Genomic DNA, 24,633 nt, shown 5'->3' with positions numbered 1-24,633 from the left:
GTCGAATATTGTTTTATACAACACAACAGTCTTACACATACATTTCGAATCTATCTCTACATTTGCAGCTTTAAGCAAAGAACTAGACCGATTGTGTACTGGTATTGAGATGATGATGGTATACAGTGAATCTACCTTAATCAACTTATGATTTCTGAACAGGGGTATACTACTGTTGCCTAAATTAATCGTCCAAAAAGGCTGTGATCTCTAACGTACAATTACAATATAAAACTAGCAATTAACGAGTATTATGTACTCAATACAATGCCAAAACGATCCTTTTGAATTAATGTCAAAATAAAAAGAGACATTAAAACAGTTGATACTCAAATAATGCAAAGAAGTTTATTCATATACATCTATCTTGTCTTATATGACATACTAATTTTCATTGTTTAAGTCTACTCAATTTATTTCTATTTTTCAATATTTAGAAAAAAAGTCTAGTAAAAGCATAATACACATTTAAATAGAGTCCTAGTTAAAACTCTACAGATGTTTGAGACATATCCTCCTGATTTTTGAAGCATCCAAATGTCCTTTTACATTCTTTACTAAAGTCCCGTCGCTTCCATGCATAAATAAATGGATTAACAATGCTGTTAAACATTCCTAAGAAAACAAGCCAGTTCATAACCGTTAGACCTGAAATTTGGTCTATACCGATTCCTTTCTGAAAAGGGAATGTCATAAATGGCAACCAACAAACTGAAAATGCTAGGGTTACAACTCCCGTTACCTTGGCATTCCGTACATCACGTTCCATTGTTTTGGACTTATGTGTACTATGATTACAGCTAGTGTCGCCACCTACTGGTTTGACTCTGGAGTAATATCGCCATGCTGTTTTTAGTATAAAAATGTACATTATAAACGTTAGTATGCTGAAGGAGTACGTTATAACTGATGACGTCAGATAGTATCCTCTTTCAAATATTATCAAATATTCACATCGACATCCTCGTTCCCAAATATGCCACCCTAACAATGGTGAACTTACTGATGCTAAGGATAGTACCCATGGTAACAAAGACAAAATAATGGCTACATTTCTCGTCATTACACTAGCATAGTGATGTGGATGGCAGATGGCGACGTATCTGTCAAAAGTTGTAAACATAACAGTCATTTGAGAAACCTGCGTCGTGTAATTAATCGATAAATATCGGAGGAAACATGTCACCATATTGTCGTTCATAACCGGGTACACAAAGTAGAATATCTGGACACCCGTAACTATTCCCGTCAGCATGTCAGCCAATGCAAGACTGACTATAAATCTATTCGTGCTCGATTTAAGTTTCAGTCTTGTAAAAAATATCCATATAACCAGACTATTTCCAATAAAGGCAACAACAAATATCAATTGTTGTAAAATCATAAAAGAAATCAAAATAGAAGAAAATGTCGTGTCAAGGTTCGAAGATGAATTATTCATAGTACACTAATCGTGGAAAGAAGCGGCTTGGTAAGCAATGTTATATAACCATGATAACCTTGTCCCTGATCTCAGACTGTTCCTAGTGTAGTGCTGCTTTGAAAGGATTTCTCATGCCACTTCATATTCGATAGTATTCTGTCTAGAGTGTTTATCCAATGTTTACTCGAGGGATGATATTGTTGCAATATACCACCTTGTATCTTGCCTCTGATATTGCAACCAATGCTATGTTGTCCTTTGTGTGAAGTCTTCTCACAATCTGATTTACTTTATCTAAATTGATAAAAAGAAAATGTGTGAATATTAACTTTTTGTATGAAAAAATATATATGTTACAAGCATTTTCTAAATGTAGGCATTTTGATAAAGCCTGATTTTTTTTTTTTTTTATTAAATGCATGTAAGATTCAAGCATTTTATATTATTTAACAAACTGACCATTTGACAGTATTGAAAGGCAGAACTGATTTATCCATTATGATTATTAAATTTATTTATTGAGTTTTAAGATATAAAACTAAATTCTACTGCATTATCACAAAATTTCCACTAGCACCAAAAAGGACATTGTTTTGTATTTCAAATAAAATGTTTGGATGACAGGATATGTAAACATTTGTCTTGATTTAGTTACAAATAAATGATTTGGCGTTCTGGTTTTACCACTACATATGGTGAAACTCATCTCATCACTTGTTCAGCTTTGATTAAATGTTTTACTCTTTTACTAGTAATATACCGTGTGTCAGGGTTAGGCATTTACAAATTTGTCTGAAAATTATCATCCTAAACTGTGTGTAGGCCATTGCCATGAGAATTGCTCACCACAGACTCTGTGTGGACCAGGCCCATGCTAAGAGAGTTATTCAATACATACATGTACTGTGAATGGACCTGTGATAGGAGAGTTTTCACCACAGACTGTGTATTGACTAATGATAGGAATGCTATACACCAAACACTGTGATAGAAAAGTTTTCACCACATAGTGCAAATGAAACAGATATTTTAGAGGTTTTTTATCACAGACTGTGTATGGACCAGGATAATATAGTTGTAAATCACAGACTGTGTATAGATCCGCGTAAGGAGAGTATTCACTACAGACTGTGAGAGGACCAGTGATAGGAGCATACTGTGTATGGACCAGTGATGGGAGAATCATACACCACAGACTGTGATATGAGAGTTTTCTCAACAGACTATATGGTATGAGAGTTTTCTCAACAGACTGTGATATGAGAGTTTTCTCAACAGACTGTGTATGGATCCGTGTAAGAAGAGTTCTCACTATAGACTGTGAGAGGACCAATGATAGGAGCATACTTTTTGTATGGACCAGTGATGGGAGAATCATACACTACAGACTGTGATATGAGAATTTTCTCAACAAAGTGAAATAGGAACAGTGATAGAACATTTTTCAACACAGACTGTAATAGGACCAGTGATAGGAGAGATTTCACCACATACTATGTATGCACCAGTCATGGAAGAGAAGAGGGACGAAAGATACCAAAGGGACAGTCAAACTCATAAATCTAAAACAAACTGACAACGCCATGGCTAAAAATGAAAAAGACAAACAAACAATAGTACACATGACACAACATAGAAAACTAAAGAATAAACAACACGAACCCCACCAAAAAACTAGGGGTTATCTCAGGTGCTCCGGAAGGGTAAGCAGATCCTGCTCCACATGTGGCACCCGTCGTGTTGCTTATGTGATTACAAATCCGGTAAATAGTCTAATTCGGTAGGTCACATTCATGAAAGGGAAGGGGATTGTAGTTACGACGTAAGGAACATATCCGATATCATTTGTGAAACGGTTATTCCATAACGGTCAACCAACTCGTGATGGCGTCCGTAAAATTTACGAAGGGATGATTTCAACTTCACCATTTGGAACTCTTGGTTTAATAGCTTCCTTGTGAGCAGTAACCCTCTATCAAGAAAATCATGATAGGAAATGCAAGCACGGGAATATCGTATCAATTGGGAGATAGATACCCCGTATGTAGGTGCTGCTGGAATGTTGCTACTTAGAAATGGAAAGTTCACAATTGGAAAGCTGAAACCATCTCTTTTGTCGTAAAGTTTTGTTTTCAACCGACCCTCATTGTCAATTTCTAGATGTAAGTCAAGATATGAAGCCGACTTAACTGTATCTGTAGTATCCTTTATCTCCAATTCGATGGGATAGATGCGGTCCACATAGTCACCAAATTTTGAATTGTTTAGTGAAAGAACGTCATCTATATAGCGGAAAGTAGAGTTAAAGGATATTGCTAACTTCTTATCTTTCTTCCTTAGAAGTTCCTGCATGAAGTCAGCCTCATAATAATAAAGAAACAAGTCGGCAAGTAGAGGGGCACAGTTTGTTCCCATTGGGATGCCGACAGTTTGTTGAAAAACACGTCCTCCGAACGTGACAAATATGTTGTCAATCAAGAAATCAAGCATTTTGATAATATCGGTTTCAGAGAATATTTTGTTTGAATCAGAGTGATTCTTTACAAAGTATGATTTATCCCTCCCTAAGACAAGATACTTGTATCTACGTTGGCCATTCTTTTTTATGAAGCAAAGTAATACTAACTCTTTCAATTTGTCTTTTAGTTTGGAATGTGGAATACTTGTGTAAAGAGTAGAAAAGTCAAATGTTTTAATACTGTTACAAGATGAAAGAGAGTTAGATTGTATGTACTCTAAAAGATCTTTGGAATTTTTAAGTATCCACATCTGATTCACGCCACCTCTAGAATAGGCAGTTTCACAATAACTTTGAAGCCCGTCTTTGATTGCTGATAAAATAGATGTTAATAATTTAGAAAGAGGTTTCGTGGAGCACTTTGAAGACCCAGCAATATACCGTTGTTTGTAAGGACACTTATGTAGTTTAGGTATCCAATACAGAGATGGAAGATCCAGTTCTTCATCTTTGGTTGAAATACCAAAGGAACAAAGAACAGACCTATGATTATCCAGGATTTCCTCTTTGGTAAGTGTCGTGAGGGTATATGTTGAGTTTCCAAGTGAATTGTCTATACCTAATTCGTTTATCAAGCAATTAATGTAGTGACTTTTACAGACAAAAACGATGTTATTTGGGGCTTTGTCTGCGGGGACAACAACATATTTATCATGGAGGTCGGATAAGTGTTTAGCAACATTTGGGTCTTTAAAGATTGACGTAGCATGGGCATTGATGGACCCATTCAGTTTCTTGATTCTGATTTGTATTAACGACCTCACTGCCTTAATCCATTCGGATAGAGTGTCTACGTCTTCCTTTTCACGTTTAGCCCATTGCCTGGCATAATCCTCGATTGAGTCCATCAAAATTTTAAAGTTGTATTTCCAATTGATGGATTTAGGCTCACGATATTTCGGACCTTTCGATAACACATTTCGTAGAGAAGTGTTATTAACAATGTTAAGGTCACCGGTAATAACGTGGCCAGCAGGATTATATATGAATTGGGAACTAGCACAAGTGCAATCAGGAGGTTTAGACTTGAAGTCGTCAATATCGAGATTCTGCAAAACGCATTTGTAATTGAAAATTTTAGTTGCAATAGGTTTAGTATAGGTATAAGAAATTATTGGTACAGACTGGTCTTTGAAATAAGGAGGTATTTTCGATTGAACTAATTTATGATGAAGGATATTGCCTAGGTTGACGCCATCGAGACTTTTGTTGGCAAAGGAAAGATTTAGAAAAGATCTTTTCTCTTTTTCATCTTTTCCAATGCGAACTGGCTTGAAAAGTCTGTGACTTGCAATATCCGAAATTATAGCTTGAAGTTTGTGTTGGTTTGAATGAGAGTTTGTAACAGTGGATTCCAAACATAAATTGAACAGAGAATGAAGTTTTGAAAGGGGTAATGAATAAAGTTTCGTGCGAATGTGATGAATACCTAACGGCTTTTGTATGAATGGCAGCAAGTCATTAATAGAGACATCATGCAGAGAAAGTGATGTATAATGACGATGACCATGACTGCGTCTACGTCGAGGAGTCGAGTTGAAAATATTCATCCCATTCACCGAGTTACACGAAGGACTAGATAGAATACCTATACCATCAATTTTGTCATTGCAGCCATACGGTGTTGCAGTTCCCAATTGTCTAATCCAGTAGTCTTCTTTTTGTCTACGGAGAGTCGTTGAAAGATTATGATTGTTAGAGCTATGGTATATCTTTTCGATAATGCGAACTGTCATAGAAACGATGGAATGATCGGGCTGATTGAAATGCTGGTATAGAATGTCGTTAGCATTGAGGTTAATGTCTGATCTATGACCGCACATACGTTTTTTTAGCCTTCCTTTCGTTTCACCGACGTATACCAATCCGCAAAGGTTGCTCTCTAATCCGTAGACGACATTTATCGATTTACAATTCAGATCATCGTAACTTCTGGTAAAATATGACTTCTTGGTCAAATTGCTAATGAATTCAGCATCTGTAATTAAAATAGCACATGTTTTGCAGCCTTTGGTCTCACAATTTGAAATGCGACAGTGTTGTACTGTGTCATCAAAAACCAAAATGTCTTTAAGGAGAACTGAACATGGCTGTATATGTGTAATATTGCTATTGTCACTAGGACGATGATCTGAATGAGTCGTGTTTGAGATATTTGTCATGTCTGGTGATGAGGGGACACCTGCCATATCAGACGACACCGTGTCCATGGTGACGTCTGTTTCGGACCTTTTTATACTGGGCGACGTCCGAGCCAGTTTCCTGTTTGATCTTCGTAAGTTCATGCAATTGAATAGTTTCAACCACAGACTGTGATATGCGAGTTTTCTCAACAAAATAAGATAGGACCAGGGATAAATAAAGGCAACAGTAGTATACGGTTGTTCAAAACTCGTAAATCTATGGACAAAAAACAAAATCGGGGTAACAAACCAAAACTGAGGGAAACGCATTAAACACAAAGAGGAGAACAACGACACAACATTAAAATGTAACACACACAGAAACGGACTAACCATTAGACAAAATCCGAAGAGAATAAAAGAGGGACGAAAGATAACAAAGGGACAGTCAAACTCATAAATCTAAAACAAACTGATAACGCCATGGCTAAAAATGAAAAAAGACAAACAAACAACAGCACACATGACACAACATAGAAAACTAAAGAATAAACAACACGAACCCCACCAAAAAACTAGGGGTTATCTCAGGTGCTCCGGAAGGGTAAGCAGATCCTGCTCCACATGTGGCACCCGTCGTGTTGCTTATGTGATAACAAATCCGGTAAAGTCTAATTCGGTAGGTCACATTCATGAAAGGGAAGTGGATTGTAGTTACGACGTAAGGAACATATCCGATATCATTTGTGAAACGGTTATTCCATAACGGTCAACCAACTCGTGATGGCGTCCGTAAAATTTTACGAAGGGATGATTTCAACTTCACCATTTGGAACTCTTGGTTTAATAGCTTCCTTGTGAGCAGCAACCCTCTATCAAGAAAATCATGATATGAAATGCAAGCACGGGAATATCGTATCAATTGGGAGATATATATCCCATATGCAGGTGCTGCTGGAATGTTGCTACTTAGAAATGGAAAGTTCACAATTGGAAAGCTGAAATCATCTCTTTTGTCGTAAAGTTTTGTTTTCAACCGACCCTCATTGTCAATTTCTAGATGAAAGTCAAGATATGAGGCCGACTTAACTGTATCTGTAGTATCCTTTATCCCTAGCTCGATGGGATAGATGCGTTCCACATAGTCACCAAATTTTGAATTATTTAGTGAAAGAACATCATCTATATAGCGGAAAGTAGAGTTGAAGGATATTGCTAACTTCTTATCTTTCTTTCTAAGAAGTTCCTGCATGAAGTCAGCCTTATAATAATAAAGAAACAAGTCGGCAAGTAGAGGGGCACAGTTTGTTCCCATTGGAATGCCGACAGTTTGTTGAAAAACACGTCCTCCGAACGTGACAAATATGTTGTCAATCAAGAAATCAAGCATCTTGATAATATCAGTTTCAGAGAATATTTTGTTTGAATCAGAGTGATGCTTTACAATAACATTAACGGTACCAATTTTTCTGCACCAGATGCGCATTTCGACAATACATGTCTCTTCAGTGATGCTCGTGGCCAAAATATGTAAAATCCAAAACTTATATAAAAGATGAAGAGCTATAATCCAAAAGTTCCAAAAAGTATAGCCAAACCCGTGAAAGGAATCAGAGCTTTGCATGAGGGAGATACATTCCTTAATTTATAATAATTTTTAATATTTTGTAACAGCAAATTTAATAACACAAAAAATCTGTATTTTCATGCCAGTACCGGAGTACTGGCTACTGGGCTGGTGATACCCTCGGGGACTAACAGTCCACCAGCAGAGGCATCGACCCAGTGGTAGTAATAACATTAACGGTACCAATTTTTCTGCACCAGATGCGCATTTCGACAATACATGTCTCTTCAGTGATGCTCGTGGCCAAAATATGTAAAATCCAAAGCTTATATAAAGATGAAGAGCTATAATCCAAAAGTTCCAAAAAGTATAGCCAAACCCGTGAAAGGAATCAGTTCTTTGCATGAGGAAGATACATTCAAGTAGGATTTATCCCTCCCTAAGACAAGATACTTGTATCTACGTTGGCCATTCTTTTTTATGAAGCAAAGCAATACCAACTCTTTTAATTTGTCTCTTAGTTTGGAATGTGGAATACTGGTGTAAAGAGTAGAAAAGTCAAATGTTTTAATACTGTTACAAGATGAAAGAGAGTTAGATTGTATGTACTCTAAAAGATCTTTGGAATTTTTAAGTATCCACATCTGATTCACGCCCCCTCTAGAATAGGCAGTTTCACAATAACTTTGAAGCCCGTCTTTGATTGCTGATAAAATAGATGTTAATAATTTAGAAAGAGGTTTCGTGGAGCACTTTGAAGACCCAGCAATATACCGTTGTTTGTAAGGACACTTATGTAGTTTAGGTATCCAATACAGTGATGGAAGATCCAGTACTTCATCTTTGGTTGAAATTCCAAAGGAACAATAACAAATATAACATCAAAACCAAATACATGAATTTGGGATAGAAAAGTACCATGACACTTCTTATATTAATGTGTATTCACACTAAAGTATAAGAGAAAACAAACGACACAACGGAAACGAACTATGATATAACAATAGCCATTTTCCTGACTTGGTACAGGACATTTTTAAAGAAAACAATGGTGGGTTGAACCTGGTTTTGTTGCATGCCAAACCTCGCACTTTAATGGCAATGTTAAATATAGCACACAAGTGACGCCCAGATATAAAAGTTCGAAAGTCAAAAAAAAGTACAAAGTTGTACAGCACTGAGGATCAAAAGTTGAAAAAGGTTCCAAATACGGCTAGGGTTTTCTGCTTGTGATAAGAACATCCTTATAATTTAGAACAATTTATGCTATTGCAAACCATTAATTTTATCAAATGAATATAAAAGGTATACATGACAAAACTGAAGTCTTAACTAATTACAGAAAACAAAACCCGAATACATAATAAAAAGACCAAAAAATACAGAAAATAGACACACCCGACTTAGTCCAGGCCTCAACACAAAAAGTCATAAAAATGACGTCAAATACGAAGTGGTGAAAAGGCACAAAAATTACGTCACATTATAAAACACTTTTGTAATAGGACCAGTGTTATGAGAGATTTCACCACAGATTGTGTATACATCAATGATGGGAGAGTGTTCAACACAGACTGTGATAGGACCAGTGATAGAGGACTTTTCAACACAGACTGCGATACAACTAGTGATAGGAGCATATGTATTGACCGGTGATGGGAGAGTTTGCATCGCATACTGTGAGAGGACCAGAGTTAAGATCATACTGTGTATTGACCAGTGATGGAAAATTTTTCACCACATACTGTGATAGGACCAATGATAAGAGCATACAGCGTAGAACAACTGATGGGAGAGCTTTCAACACGGACTGTGAAAGGACCAGTGATGGGAGCATACAGTGTATGAACGACTGATGGGAGAGTTTTCACCACGGACTGTGATAGGACCAGTGATGAGAGCATACAGTGTATGACCGACTGATGGGAGAGTTTTCACTACATACTGTGAAAGGACCAGTGATGGGAGCATACAGTGTATGAACAACTGTTGGGAGAGTTTTCACCACATACTGTGATAGGACTAGTGATAAAAGCACACAGTATATAAACGAGTGATGGGAGAGTTATACACCACAGACTGTGATAAATTTTTCTCAACATACTGTGAATGGACCAGTGATAGGAGCATACTATGTATTGACCAGTGATTGGAGAGTTTTCACCACATATTGTGATAGGACCAGTGTTAAAATCATACTGTGTATTGACCAGTGGCAGGAAAGTTTTCACCACATACTGTGATAGGACCAGTGATAGAAGACTATTCAACATAGACTGTGATAGAACTAGTGATAAGAGCATACTGTGTATGGGCCAGTGATGGGAGAGTTATACACCACAGACTGTGATAGGACCAGTGTTAGGAGCATACAGTGTATAAACGACTGAAGGGAGAGTTTTCACCACATACTGTGATAGGACAGTGATGGGATCATACAGTGTATAAACAAGCGATGGGAGAGTTATACACAACAGACTGTGATAGGACCTGTTTTGGGGGCATACAGTGTATAAACGAGTGATGGGAGAGTTTTAACAACATACTGTGATAGGAACAGTGATGGCATCATACAGTGTATGAACGACTGATGGGAGAGTTTTCACCACATACTGTGATAGGACCAGTGATGGTAGCATACAGTGTATAAACGACTGATTGGAGAGTTTTCACCACATACTGTGATAGGACTAGTGATAAGAGCATACAGTGTATAAACGAGTGATGGGAGAGTTTCACCACATTTTGTGATAGGACTAGTGATTAGAGCATACAGTGTATAAACGAGTGATGGGAGAGTTTTCACCACATACTGTGATAGGACTAGTGATAATAGCATACAGTGTATAAACGAGTGATGGGAGCGTTTTCACCACATACTGTGATTGGACTAGTGATAAGAGCATACAGTGTATAAACGAGTGATGGGAGAGTTTTTACCACATTCTTTGATAGGACCAGAGATGGGATCATACTGTGTGTGGACCAGTGGTTGGAGTGGGTTTTTTCAAATAAGGTTAGGGTTTGGGTTAGGGTAAGGATTTAGAGATGATGGTTTTGGTAAGGGTTGTGATAGGAGAATATTGTGTATGGACCAGAGAGGGCCACCACAGTGAAAAAAAAACATAGAAAGGGTTTGTTCGACTATCATACAACTGAGATGTTTAGCGCTATAAAACCAGGTTCAATCCACCATTTTCTACATTTGAAAATGCCTGTACCAATTCAGGAATATGACAGCTGTTGTCCATTCGTTTGATGTGTTTTGTCATTTGATTAGGGACTTTCCTAATGACCCGGAATTTTCCTCGGAGTTCAGTACTGGTTATAGACTAGGATAAGTAAGTCGGTAATGGTAACGTTTTTCTTCTGTTGGTCAGTCCATATCTTTAACTTGGATATGTATGAAGGCTCGTTTCGAAGCTGAGATATTTTTACATATGTGGTTAAATTTTCAGGGTACGAAATGCGATTGCTTTTCCGTAAATTAGCAAATCCCGAGTATCCTTTTTGTGATGTGGCTCCTCGTGGTAAAAAATATCATTTTTAACACAATAAGTTCTTTGAAAATTTGATACTTTGAACCATTTAATAGCTCCATAGTTTTTACACATTTATTCTGTGTTCCCCTTCTTTCTAAATTAACACAAATGGTTAAGCTCAGTCACTTGTTTATCATAGAAGGGTGTCAGATATCACTACACAGAGATGTTTTGTTTACACGTGACTTTTGACCAGTGATACGAAAATTTCCCCCACATACTGTGTTCGAACGAGGATAGAAGAATTATGCACCTCATTCGCACATTTTGAGTATGAAACACAGGTATACAGCGCTGAATGTGTATGGATATGTTATTGGAGAACTATTCACCACTGATTGTGTATGGACAAGTTATTGGAGAACTATTCACCACTGATTGTATATGGACAAGTTATTGGAGAACTATTCACCACTGATTGTGTGTGGACAAGTTATTGGAGAACTATTCACCACTGAATGTGTATGGTCAAATTATTGGATAACTATTCACCACAGAATGTGTATGGACATTTTTTTTTGGAGAACTATTCACCACTGATTGTGTATGTACAAGTTATTGGATAACTATTCACCACTGATTGTGTATGGACAAGTTATTGGAGAACTATTCACCACTGAATGTGTATGGACAAGTTATCAAAGAACTATTCACCACTGAATGTGTATGGACAAGTTATCGGAGAACTATTCACCACTGATTGTGTATGGACAAGTTATTGGAGAACTATTCACCACTGATTGTGGACAAGTTATTGGAGAACTATTCACCACTCAATGTGTATGGACAAGTTATTGGAGAACTATTCACCACTGGTTGTGTATGGACAAGTTAACGGAAATTTTTAAACTACACACTATGACTGTACAGACTGTGATCAAAGAGTTTTCGCCACATACTATGTAGGGACTAGTGAATTAGTGAGATATGATCAGAAGACTGTGTATCGCGCGATACAAGAATTTAAACGAGAAAACTTTCTAATAGATTTATGTACTTGGAACCCATGTTTCAATAGCTTCCTTGTCAGCATCTACCCTCTGTTAAAGAATTTGCAAAAGGGAAAGAAAGCTCGGGAATTTCGTATTCACTGGGCGATATTGATATCTTGACCTATCTTATTTTAATTCATTAAACAATCAATGGATTGAATGGTGACATCTGGCTAAAGAATCTTGATTTTGTGGCATCTTTGTTGTCTTAATGGATTGTATAATGATTCTACATGATAATGACCCTTCACTACCGACAAGATAATATGTTTTAGACATATATTGATGCTTCGTGTTGCCTGTCCTTTGTATATTTTGAAATCATAACTATTAATTCATATAAATTCCATTAGATATCACATACCGCTAAATTGATTTCTTTGAATGTATGTCAAATTGGCTATCCTAAATTGAGGTAAATTGTATGACCTTCCAAATATTGTTTGGATCCCTAACATCACTGAAGAGACATTACTTGTAAAAATCTGGATATGGTGTACAAATGCTGGCATGTCATGTTTGTGGTTTACCATCTGTGCCGCAAGTTTATTGTTTTCAGACTCTATTTGATAATATATTAATATAAAGATCCACTTTGTTACATCTCATGATTAATGTATTTGGCAACCGTCAATGCCATTCAACAGGGTTTAAGAACATTAGTTGATCCACCTGTTACTGTGTTAGTTAATTGCGTTTTGTTAAAATATACTTTATCACTTTTTTGGTCTTTTGGAAAATATTGTTTGTGCTGTATTTAGACCCCTCTACAACAAAATTTTGTTTTTCATGCACACGTATACAAATTGCGGTTTTTATCCAACGCAATCATAGGTTTGAACGTTGTTTTCAATTTAGACTTGTTTAAATTGAAACTATATATATATATATTAATGATTTATTTATTAAGTAATATTTCATTAGTAATAACAAAACAAAGTATTTTATTCGACGTTTTTGACGCACTAGTTTCAGTTATAATCGTATGTCTTCAGGATTAATTACCAGAACATACTTCTATCAATAAATGTACATCGATCAAAAATGAGCAGATGCAAGTAATCTTTTCTAAATACAAAAAAAAACTTTTGGTAATACGTACGTGATGTGACTCGGTGAATATGCATACCGCAATATTTAGCGTTTTGACTTTTGGCGCTCCTGATATCAATCTACTATAACAAACATTTTGTTTGCGTCTTTAATAGATTTATTATTAAGTTTGCATAAATTGTATAGTAAGACGTGCTGTAAGTTTACAGTTTTGACTGGTGGATCTCAACTATTGTAATATTAATCTAGTGTATCTGTCAATACTACGGATTGAAGAGAAAAAAATCATACCATTGTGATGTTTGGCTAGATATAAAACTAGTATAGAACCCAACAATATCTTCGAAAAATGTCTATACCAAGCTATGAATATGACAGTTGTTTTCACTCGTTACGTTCGTAGATACCGTTGGATTTTGCCATGTGATTATGGACTTTCCGAAATGATTTTCCTCTGAGTTGGGATTTTACTTTGTGGTATATAACGTTTGATTTTGTCACTACGAGCTATTGTCGGTTTCTATGGACTTATATTGTAATTCGGTATTTTGTTAAACGTCTCCCATGCACTACGAGCTATTGTTAGTTTCTATGGACTTATATTGTAATTCGGTATTTTGTTAAACGTCTCCCATGCACTACGAGCTATTGACAGTTTCTATGGACTTATATTGTAATTCGGTATTTTGTTAAACGTCTCCCATGCACTACGAGCTATTGACAGTTTCTGTGGACTTATATTGTAATTCGGTATTTTGTTAAACGTCTCCCATGCACTACGAGCTATTGACAGTTTCTATGGACTTGTATTGTAATTGGGTATTTTGTTAAACGTCTCCCATGCACTTCGAGCTATTGTTAGTTTCTATGGACTTATATTGTAATTCGGTATTTTGTTAAACGTCTCCCATGCACTACGAGCTAATGATATGTTTTCAAGAACATATTGTTACGGCCAGAAATCGCCTTTAAATTGTAGCCAACAAAAGACACAAATCAATAATAAAATTTAACAATATTTATTATACAAAAGTTTATAAGAAGTATTTAATACACAAATATTACTGTCAACTTAACTGTCAAAATATGAGTCCAATCTTTTATCTTTGTCTGTATGCGGTGAATACTAATGTCTATCGATGTCTATGTCTAAGTCCAAAAGTCCAAGAGTAAGAGTGAGTCCTTAACTTTAGTGTCTGTATATATATAGTTGTCATGGAAGATTCTAGAATAGTCTATAATGGAACATCCTAGAAAATTACAACAGAAGTTTCTAGTAAAATGCAGAAGTTTATATAACGCATCTTTTATTAGGATCATTCTGGAAAGTTCCAATCATTCTGTAATTGTTCCAGTGATTTCTAAACTGCACAGTTCTAAGATTATTCTGTAAACAACTATCAGGCCACACAACACAAATCAGGCCAACATAAATAAATACACTAATTACAATATCATTTATATAACATAATTACAATATCATAACACCTCCCTTCTTAAAAGAAGTTTTAGTGTAACAAAAACTTATCATGAATAATATGAATAAAAATACATAGTATATACAAAGTGTTTTAATAAGCTCTAGATAAAGCATCAGCTATTACATTATCTTTACCCTTGATATGTTTTATAATTACATCATATTCCTGTAACAATAAACTCCACCTAGTCAACCTCTGATTCTTGTTTCTCATTTTATGTATGAAAGTGAGAGGATTGTGATCAGTACAAACAAGAATAGGATATACAGTGGGATTCAAATATACATCAAAATGTTGAAGTGCTGACAACATTGCAAAACACTCTTTTTCAATAGTTGAATAATTTTTCTGATGTTTATCTAATTTCTTGGAAAAATATGATATAGGTTTCTCAACATTATCATCTGTCTCTTGATATAAAACAGCTCCAATTCCTACATCGCTTGCATCAACGGCAAGTTTAAATTGTTTTTTAAAGTCTGGAGTAATCGTGCTGGACTATTAATTAAAAGTGATTTGCTATTTTCAAAAGCGTTTTGACAATTTTCACTCCAGATAAATTTAGAATCTTTTCGTAAAAGATGAGTCAGTGGTTGAACCACAGTAGCAAAATTTGAACAAAATTTTCTGTAAAATCCAATCATGCCTAAATATCTCATAAGTTGTTTTCTATTTGTAGGAGGAGGAAATTTGGAAATGGCTTCCACTTTAGCCATAATAGGTTTCACTTGACCTTGGCCAACTGTATGCCCTAAATAATCAACAGTGGCCTGACAAAATTCACTTTTACCAAGATTAACAGTCAAATTTGATTGTGACAATCTATCAAAAGTATCATACAAATGTGTTAAATGCTGTTCCCAGCTATCACTACATACAATTAGATCATCAATATAAGCATAACAACAGTTTAAATCTTTTATAACATTATTGATCATTCTTTGAAATGTAGATGGTGCACTTTTCATGCCAAATGGCATTACAGTATATTGAAATAAGCCATCTGGTATAACAAAAGCTGATATTTCACGAGCTCTCTGTGTCAATGGAACTTGCCAATAACCTTTCAACAAATCAAATTTGCTCACAAATTTTGCTTGACCAATGTTGTCAATACAATCGTCTATCCTTGGAATCGGATAGGAATCAGATTTTGAGACTGAATTTACTTTTCTGAAATCATTCACGAAGCGAAAGGTTTTATCTGGTTTTGGTACAAGGAGACAAGGAGAGCTCCATTCACTGTTACTCGGCTCAATAATATCATTGTCAAGCATATATTTAATTTCTTTTCTCATAGCTTCAAGTGTGAGTGCATTGAGCCTAATTGGAGAAGCATCTCCTATATCAACATCATGACAAACAGCAGTGGTTTTGTTTGGCACATCTGGAAAAAGATTTTTAAAAGAAAATACCAAAGTTTTTATTTCTTCTCTACGATCAAAAGACAGATGTGCAAGTTTTGAGTCTAAATTTGACAAAATTTCTGAATTTTTCAATCTAACTGTCTCTTCCATAGTTTTAGAACTTAAAAGTGGTTCAATTACATCTGGTTTGTCATGATTGTTCTCAAATTTAACCATGCCTAAAGTGGCAACTGGTTTACTCTCACATTCATTAGTACGCTCAAAATATGGTTTTAACATATTAATATGACACACTCTGTTTTGTTTACGCCGACCTGGAGTTTTTACAATATAATTCAGATCATTGATTTTACTCTCTATTGTATAAGGACCACAATATTTAGCCTGTAAAGGATGTCCAGGGACTGGCAAAAATACAAGTACCCTATCACCAGGCTCAAAAACTCTGTCCCTGGCGTCTTTATCATACCATATTTTCATCTTGTTCTGTACATTTTTTAAGTTTTTCTGAGCAATTTGACAAGCAGTGTACAATTTTTCTTTAAATTTAGATACATAGTCTAAAAGATTCAAGTCAGTATGTGAAGTAAGCCACTTTTCCTTAATCAATTTTAACGGTCCCCTTACAGTATGGCCAAATACCAACTCAAAGGGACTAAATCCAAGGGATTCTTGAACAGCCTCTCGGACTGCAAAAAGTAGAAAGTGAACTCCATCATCCCAGTCTCTGTCAAATTGAAGACAAAAAGTTCTCATCATGTTCTTCAATGTTTGATGAAAACGTTCTAAGTCACCTTGAGATTCTGGATGGTACGCACTTGATCTATACTGAGCAATCCCTAACTGGTACACGACTTGCTGAAATAAACCTGACATGAAATTTGATCCCTGGTCGGACTGTATAGACTTAGGAAGTCCTACTAACGTGAAAAATTTGATAAGAGCTTTGACAATAGTAGGTGTCTTGATATTTCTTAGCGGAATAGCCTCAGGAAAGCGAGTAGATGTACACATGATCGTCAATAAATACGCATTTCCAGTTTTGGTCTTCGGTAAAGGTCCAACGCAGTCAATTAGAACTCTGCTGTAAGGTTCGTCAAAGGCTGGAATAGGCAGAAGTGGTGCTGGTGGTATTTTCTGGTTAGGCTTACCAACAACCTAGCATATATGACATGATTTGCAATATTCTGCAACATCATTTCTAAGTCTTGACCAGTAGAAATGCTGCAAGATCTTAAGGCAAGTCTTCCTTATACCTAAGTGTCCAGCCAAGGGGGTGTCATGGGCAAGACCAATAATTTCTTGCCTATAAACTTTAGGCACCACCACTTGGTATACCACTCTCCATTCCTCCTCTGGGGTAGCATCAGGAGGCCTCCACTTCCTCATTAAAATGCCGTCCTGATGGTAATAGCATTCGGCCACTTTGTCTGCTTCCTCCTGTGGTTGCGCCTGCTGGTTGAGCTGGAGAACCTCAGGGTCTTTATGTTGTTCTTTCGGTCTAATGAATGGCTGTTTACGTCTGGCCATGGCATAATAACATTCTTGTTAACACTAGGTGATCTTATGGCCTTTTCTGGGCTATCAGGACCTTCAATGTCAGCTAGGAAAGTGTCAGAAAGGTCCATGTAATCAAACTGGTCTTCTTGCAAATTATCATCTTGTTGTTTTCTAGCCATCGCCCTAGTAACAACACAAACTGGATACAATTCAGCATCATCTTCAGGTGATTTAACATCCACCACTGGTTCACTGGTAACAATTGGTTCAGCAACCACTTTGTTCCTAGCTAGATCATTTCCTAGCAATAATGTAACACCCTCAACAGGGAGATTAGGACGAACACCCACAATAACTGGTCCAGTTATCAAATCTGACTTCAGATAAATACGATGAAGAGGAACATCTATACAACCCAACTCTACACCTTGTAACAAAACGGAGGCACCAACAGAAGTCTTCTCGGACAAAGGCAACACATCTTCTAACAATAAAGACTGAGAAGCTCCAGTGTCCCGTAAAATCTTAATAGGCTGAAGAGTGGTATCATCAACAATAGAAATAAACCCATCAGACATAAAGGGTTTATATTCCTCCATGTAATCACAAAAATCTGGACTTAAAAGCCTGACTCGCAGGACATTCCAACGTACTGGTAATATAAGGTGTCGTACAAGCACTGGACTTCGGCTTATTATCTCGTTCATTCTTCTTTTGGAATCTAAAACAATCAGCCATCAGGTGACCATTTTTCTTACAATAAGCACAAATCAGTGATTTCTTCTCAAAGGTATCAAATTTTGGACTAGACATATTATAACTGGACTGACTCTTATTCTGTGCAACAGGCTTACTATCAGTACGCTCAGGGCTTTGATTTTTGTAATTTCCACTTGAAGTATTAACATTTTGACCCTTGAAACTTCTTTTATGTGAAAGGTTATAATTATCTGAAATAACAGCTGCATCATGTATTGTCCCAACAGTTTTGTCGTCTAAATGTGTTTTTAAGTCTAAATGAACACATTGTTTGAACTCTTCTAATAACATCAATTGTCTTAGGTTATCAAAATTGTTATCTGTTTTCTTTGAAGTAAGCCATTTATCAAATAGATCTTCTTTTTCCCGAGCAAATTCCACATAGGTTTGCGAATCAAACTTTTTATAAGATCTAAATTTCTGTCTATATGCTTCTGGTACTAGCTCATAAGCTTTCAAAACTTCCTGTTTCACCGTGTCATAATCGGAACTTTTTTCTGATGGAAGTGCGGAGTATATTTCAGCGGCCTTACCCTCAAAAACACTTTGTAGCATTGTAGTCCAATACGGCTTTGGTCAATTCAAATTACGAGCAATTTTCTCAAACTGTGGAAAATATTTATCGACTGTCTTTTCACAAAATCTGGGAACTAAACGTATATTTTTTGCTGCATCAAAATAATCTGATTTCGACTGGACTTTAGAGTTTCTTTCTTCTTTGACCATTTCAATTTTCAGTTTTTCCATCTCTAGCCTTTCTCTCATTTCAAGTTCTTTTAATTTTAATTCATCTTCTTTTATTTTCTCCCTCTCCTTCATTTCCAGTTCTTTTAATTTAAATTCATCTTCTTTTTATTTTCTCTCTATTTCCAACCTTTCCTTCATTTCCAGTTCTGCTTGTTTTAATTTAAATTCATGTTGTTTTAATTTAAGTTCATCTTCTTTTCTTAATTATCAAACCCCTCCAGGTCTGGCGATTTCAAAAATTTACCGGCATCAAATGCAATTTTGTAGAATTTTGTTGGCTAGTTATAATAAAAATTACTAAACAAATTTTGAATAAGATATTTTCAGTATCCTGGACGAGCCCCCAATTTCTGTTACGGCCAGAAATCGCCTTTAAATTGTAGCCAACAAAAGACACAAATCAATAATAAAATTTAACAATATTTATTATACAAAAGTTTATAAGAAGTATTTAATACACAAATATTACTGTCAACTTAACTGTCAAAATATGAGTCCAATCTTTTATCTTTGTCTGTATCCGGATATCTTTCGGAATCCAATCTGAATATTACGTTCACTACTACGGTCACAATCCAGTATGATGTTGTTTGTAGAATTAAAGTGTCAATCCAAATGCGGTGAATACTAATGTCTATCGATGTCTATGTCTAAGTCCAAAAGTCCAAGAGTAAGAGTGAGTCCTTAACTTTAGTATCTGTATATATATATATAGTTGTCATGGAAGATTCTAGAACAGTCTATAATGGAACATCCTAGAAAATTACAACAGAAGTTTCTAGTAAAATGTAGAAGTTTATATAACGCATCTTTTATTAGGATCATTCTGGAAAGTTCCAATCATTCTGTAATTGTTCCAGTGATTTCTAAACTGCACAGTTCTAAGATTATTCTGTAAACAACTATCAGGCCACACAACACAAATCAGGCCAACATAAATAAATACACTAATTACAATATCATTTATATAACATAATTACAATATCATAACAATATGTTAAATTTATTGGACAACAATGCAATGCTGAGATGCAATGAACTTAAGACATTATGAAATGTATTCATCTTTAAAGTAAGATAAGATATCCACACTTTATTTTAAGTTCAATGCAACTTTGTACTGATCTCTTTCACATTATAGATGTAATTCCTAGGATTTGAAATTCTTTTATCGACCTTAGTCGTCAATATGTGCTCCATTATAATTGTTTTCATTTGCTCGCCAACACAAACAACCTACTGTATCTTACATTTGGTTTTATATATCAGACACTAAAAACGTTTTAGTACTACTACATGATGTATTAAGTGTATAATCCATGCAAAATATTGATATCGAAATATTTTAAAATAAATTAAGCATAGTTCAATTTGTTACTGAAGTTAACAATCATTAATGAATATTGAATAAAGTTTGCTTTGTAATAAAAACAACTTTATCTTTGTTCTGAGTTTATAAACTTTTGCTCTGTTACTGATTATAGCAAGTTTTACTTTAGTACTGAAGTTAACAGCCATTTCTATGCTATGAATTAAATTTTTCTTTGTTACTAAATTTAACAATGTTTAGTTTAAGGAGGCTCGCTGGTATAAGATTTTCAGAAAAAAAGATTAAACATTAATTTTTCATTACAAATTGTATTTATTACCTTTAATAGTTGTTACTTTATCATATGGTATAAAAATCATTCCAAAAAATCAATTCGTGTTGGCCCCAGGTGACTTTTAAAATGTTGTTATCATTGAAAAAGCTCCAAATTATCTCCCTTTGGTGCAAAAATGCCATTTTTTTTTTTGGCATTAGAATTGAAATATCTTTTTTAACTCAAAGGTTACCTATATTTTTTATTGTTGTTTTCGAATAAGCTGTACATAAACTAAATAATAGTAAAATTTAAGCGATTTTTTTATTTCGATTTTACCGCTATTTTTTTAAATTTGATTAATATACAGTAAAAAATGACGCGTTTTTTCTACATTCATGATCATTTGATTAATTTTAGTTATTTGTAAAAATAAAATGTACAACTTTATGCATTATTTACATAACAAATAAATTACAAATAATTTAACTAAAAACAGATCGTGTTTATCTTTCAAAACAAAAAAGTTAAGAAACGTCGCACGATACTGGTGTCACCTAACGTTACACACTCAAAGACGTAAGCCAAAATATAAACGTTGGAATGCATGTTGTTCAGATGACTTTTTTCAATTAATTTTAAAGGATTGATTTTCTTTTCCTAAGAAAGGATTAACTGTTTTTTCTTAGATAAAAGATGTTAAGCTTTAGTTTTATTAACAAATAAAAAATAAAAAAGTAACTTGAATTGAAACCATTTGTTTTATATACATTTTAATTATAAAGGCAATCGATTACTTTTTTTATGGATAAACTATGCACTGCAAATGCACTCATCTTTGCACTCCAGAATGTCAAGCCGAAAGGACTATGGCATATCTAGCATGTCAGTTCTGCACAAATATATGCAAGGGAATTAGCGGGAACAATTATTATTGCTGTTTTTTTCTATTAATTTGTATTATAGCGGATCCGACTATTATAGTCCGGAAAACACTTCAGTTCCGCGAGAAAATCTCTCCCAACCCCTTCTCTATGAGTCGGTAGAGCTTTAACATAAAACATTAATTTTAAAGTTTTCTTCTTAAGCAACAAAATAAAATAGCCGTATTCCAAATTGTCTGTGAAAACCGCAAGAATGACAATTAGACGGAACGTTAGAAGTATATTTTGTTAAATAACGTTAAAATCGTATGTGGGGACATTGTATCGGACATTTTCGTTTTGTCTGATATCTCGTATATTAGATTTAATTCATTGGAATTTAATATCAAAATAGAGATATTTTTTTGTACTTTTATCCATTATAATTTTTTTTATGTAGCGAATGGCACTGTATTAAATAAACATCATGAAAAAACAGAAAACGTAACGCTACGTTTAATTTGGTTTGAAGGGGACAAAATGTCGGACATTGCTATTCAACTCGAATAATAAGAATTTATTTTTAAATTTCCTGATTATTGCATGAGGCGAAAGTGTGATCTTTGTACAAAATACTAGTATAAGAATTATTTACTTTCGACATGGGGATTGCTCTGGAAATCCCTTTTTTGTGACAATTTAACAAAAATTGCGGCAACCTTTCGTGCATGGGACACATAATTTGTATCATTTTGATCCCTTTTTTCTATATTTTTGTCTTTTCGAGAGAAAAAAATCGACATTACGTCATCGCCCAATTATGAATTATTGCTTGTTCTAGACAAACTTTTATATCGTTTGGTAATAAAATTTATGTTTTTTTACGGTATTCAGAATTTCACAAAACTAAAAGTGTAACGCGGGACAAGGAAATCATATTGCAAAATAAAGGTTTTATTGAGTTTTAATTAATGAAAATGGTCTGTTACATATACAAAACTGCAATAATCTGAAAGAAGAGTTTAAAAGCTTTAAAATGATATACAACACTTTATGATATCATTTTTTATGTTTAAAAATTAATAAGATGAATGTGTCTTGTCCGTGATTTTACCAAAGTAACACCAGTAGCGTGCGACGTTTCTATGTATTTCTATCGAAAGGAAAAATACTTCTATAAATCAGTATTTTTGAAAAATATCTGAAATTTGAACCCCAATTTACTCACAAATTAGCACATGAAGGACATGAATGTATATTTTATATTACATATTTGATTTTAATCAGGTAAAAAATAGCCTACATACAAATTTCATCAAAATTTAAATACCGGATCAAAACTATATCGTATGCCCTTAAAGCAACTGTATGAATAGCTGTGTACTACGGTTGCCTTTGTTTAACTATAGTTTCACAGTAACTTTTAATATAAGACGATGCAATTCTATAGGGAATGAATAGATTTTACAAAATAGGACTATGTAGTTCTAGAGTCAGAGGAAAACAAAGATCTTCCAATATAGAAGGTGCAGTTCTAGAGGGAAAGAAAGAAACAAAGTTATGGTTATTGACAACACCATATTTTCACAAGGAAAAATACATGTCGTAACACATAGTATAAAATATGACAGAAACGATTTCCCCCTGAAGTACCCATTCAGGAAAATTTATGAAAGTAATGTAGGTAATAATTTTAAATTATCATAATTGCATATATTTTTTTATACATTATTAACAACAAAATAAAAAATCCTATTTTAGTTCTATCATATGGGATATATGGGGCTAGAAATTTATTGCCGAGTAAGTATCTAATCTACTTTTTAAAAACTTACTTTGTGTTATATCCTGAAAGTTGAAGGTTTCCATTCTTTAAACATGTCTCATTCAGTCCTACAAATAAAATATCACATTTTTATATACAACTTTCATTCATTTTGTAACGCTTTTCGTCATATTGTTTTATCATAAAAGGTTTTTCATTTAAACTTGTATTTTTATTATATAACGCCGAATAAAGCACGTGGTTTTATAATTAAATCAATAATATTGCTGTCATTGTATCAATTTCCTCTTGTTAATTATAAATTAATATTTACTATGTATCAACTAACAGCAATATAATTTACAAGGAGTTTAATGACCCTAGTTATTTTTGACGCTTCGGTATAAAATAATGGCTAGTTTAAATCTGACAGTGATACAATTAAAATTGATATAAAATAATGAAAAAATGGACAAATGAAAAAACAAGTACATCAGAATTACATAGGATTTGTATATGTATTCATTTTTTTTTATAGTTGCTCATTTCTAAACTATGTGATTTAGTTTTTAATTACACAAAAACGAGATGAATCAAATAGAAAAACAAAGGAATTGAGGTATCCATCCGCGACGTAAAATCAGTATATATGCACAGCAAAACTTGAACACACAAAAAGCTTTGATTGCTGTTCCTCATCTCACCGCTTACCTATGGTTTACAATTGTGGTGATGTTTTAATGTTTTCTATATATAATTATATATGGGTCAATTATCAATCCACTATTGTGTAATAACAAAATCACTTGATAGATCATACTTTATAGTAAGACAACATGAAGAGCATGATCTACTTACCATTTTCGGAGCACATGAGATCAAACCCCGATTAAGGTTGATTTCATGTTGCCAAGTCTTTCCTTTTCTATGCTTTAGTCTTTTTTAGTTTATGGCCATGGCGTTGTCCGTATTATCATCCACTCATAAGTTTGAATTTCCCTTCCGTTACTTCTGTCTCACGTTTATAGAATAATTGTGTTTATAAACACTCCAAGTTTATTATCTCTATAAAAGTGAATTTCACAAATCCAAAATTTAGCTATACAAGAAATTGGTAAATGTAATCGAATGCGAGTTATGTCTTAACAATAATTGTATATTTGATTGGAATGGAGTATCATTGGTCCACATATTGTTGTCAAGTATTAAGCATCTATAAAATGGTTTGGTCTTCATAAAGCCTTAAGGGTACTTATTAGAAATTTATTGCTTGTGTAAAATCACTTAATAGAAGAAATTAGATTAATTATATAGAATATTACCCGTTACTGGATGTCACGACATAGAACA

The 24,633-nt window shown here is 34.4% G+C and overlaps 1 protein-coding gene across 1 annotated transcript; it reads right to left on the bottom strand.

Moving 5' to 3' along the window:
* Window positions 1-412: 412 nt before the first annotated feature.
* LOC143046886 (D(5)-like dopamine receptor) lies at window positions 413-24,157 on the bottom strand. The gene is made up of 4 exons (XM_076219943.1): window positions 24,142-24,157; window positions 23,354-23,411; window positions 2,346-2,405; window positions 413-1,115 (listed from the first exon to the last, which is right to left on the bottom strand). The coding sequence occupies exons 1-4, from the start codon at window positions 24,155-24,157 to the stop codon at window positions 485-487; spliced, it is 765 nt and encodes a 254-aa protein (XP_076076058.1). The 3' UTR covers window positions 413-484.
* Between the last annotated feature and the right edge of the window lie 476 nt (window positions 24,158-24,633).

This window comes from Mytilus galloprovincialis, chromosome 9, assembly GCF_965363235.1.
Source record: "Mytilus galloprovincialis chromosome 9, xbMytGall1.hap1.1, whole genome shotgun sequence".
Taxonomy (NCBI): Eukaryota; Metazoa; Mollusca; class Bivalvia; order Mytilida; family Mytilidae; genus Mytilus; species Mytilus galloprovincialis.
The sequence above is the reverse complement of the archived record's forward strand: the minus strand, read 5'-3'. Positions and strand labels throughout refer to the sequence as shown.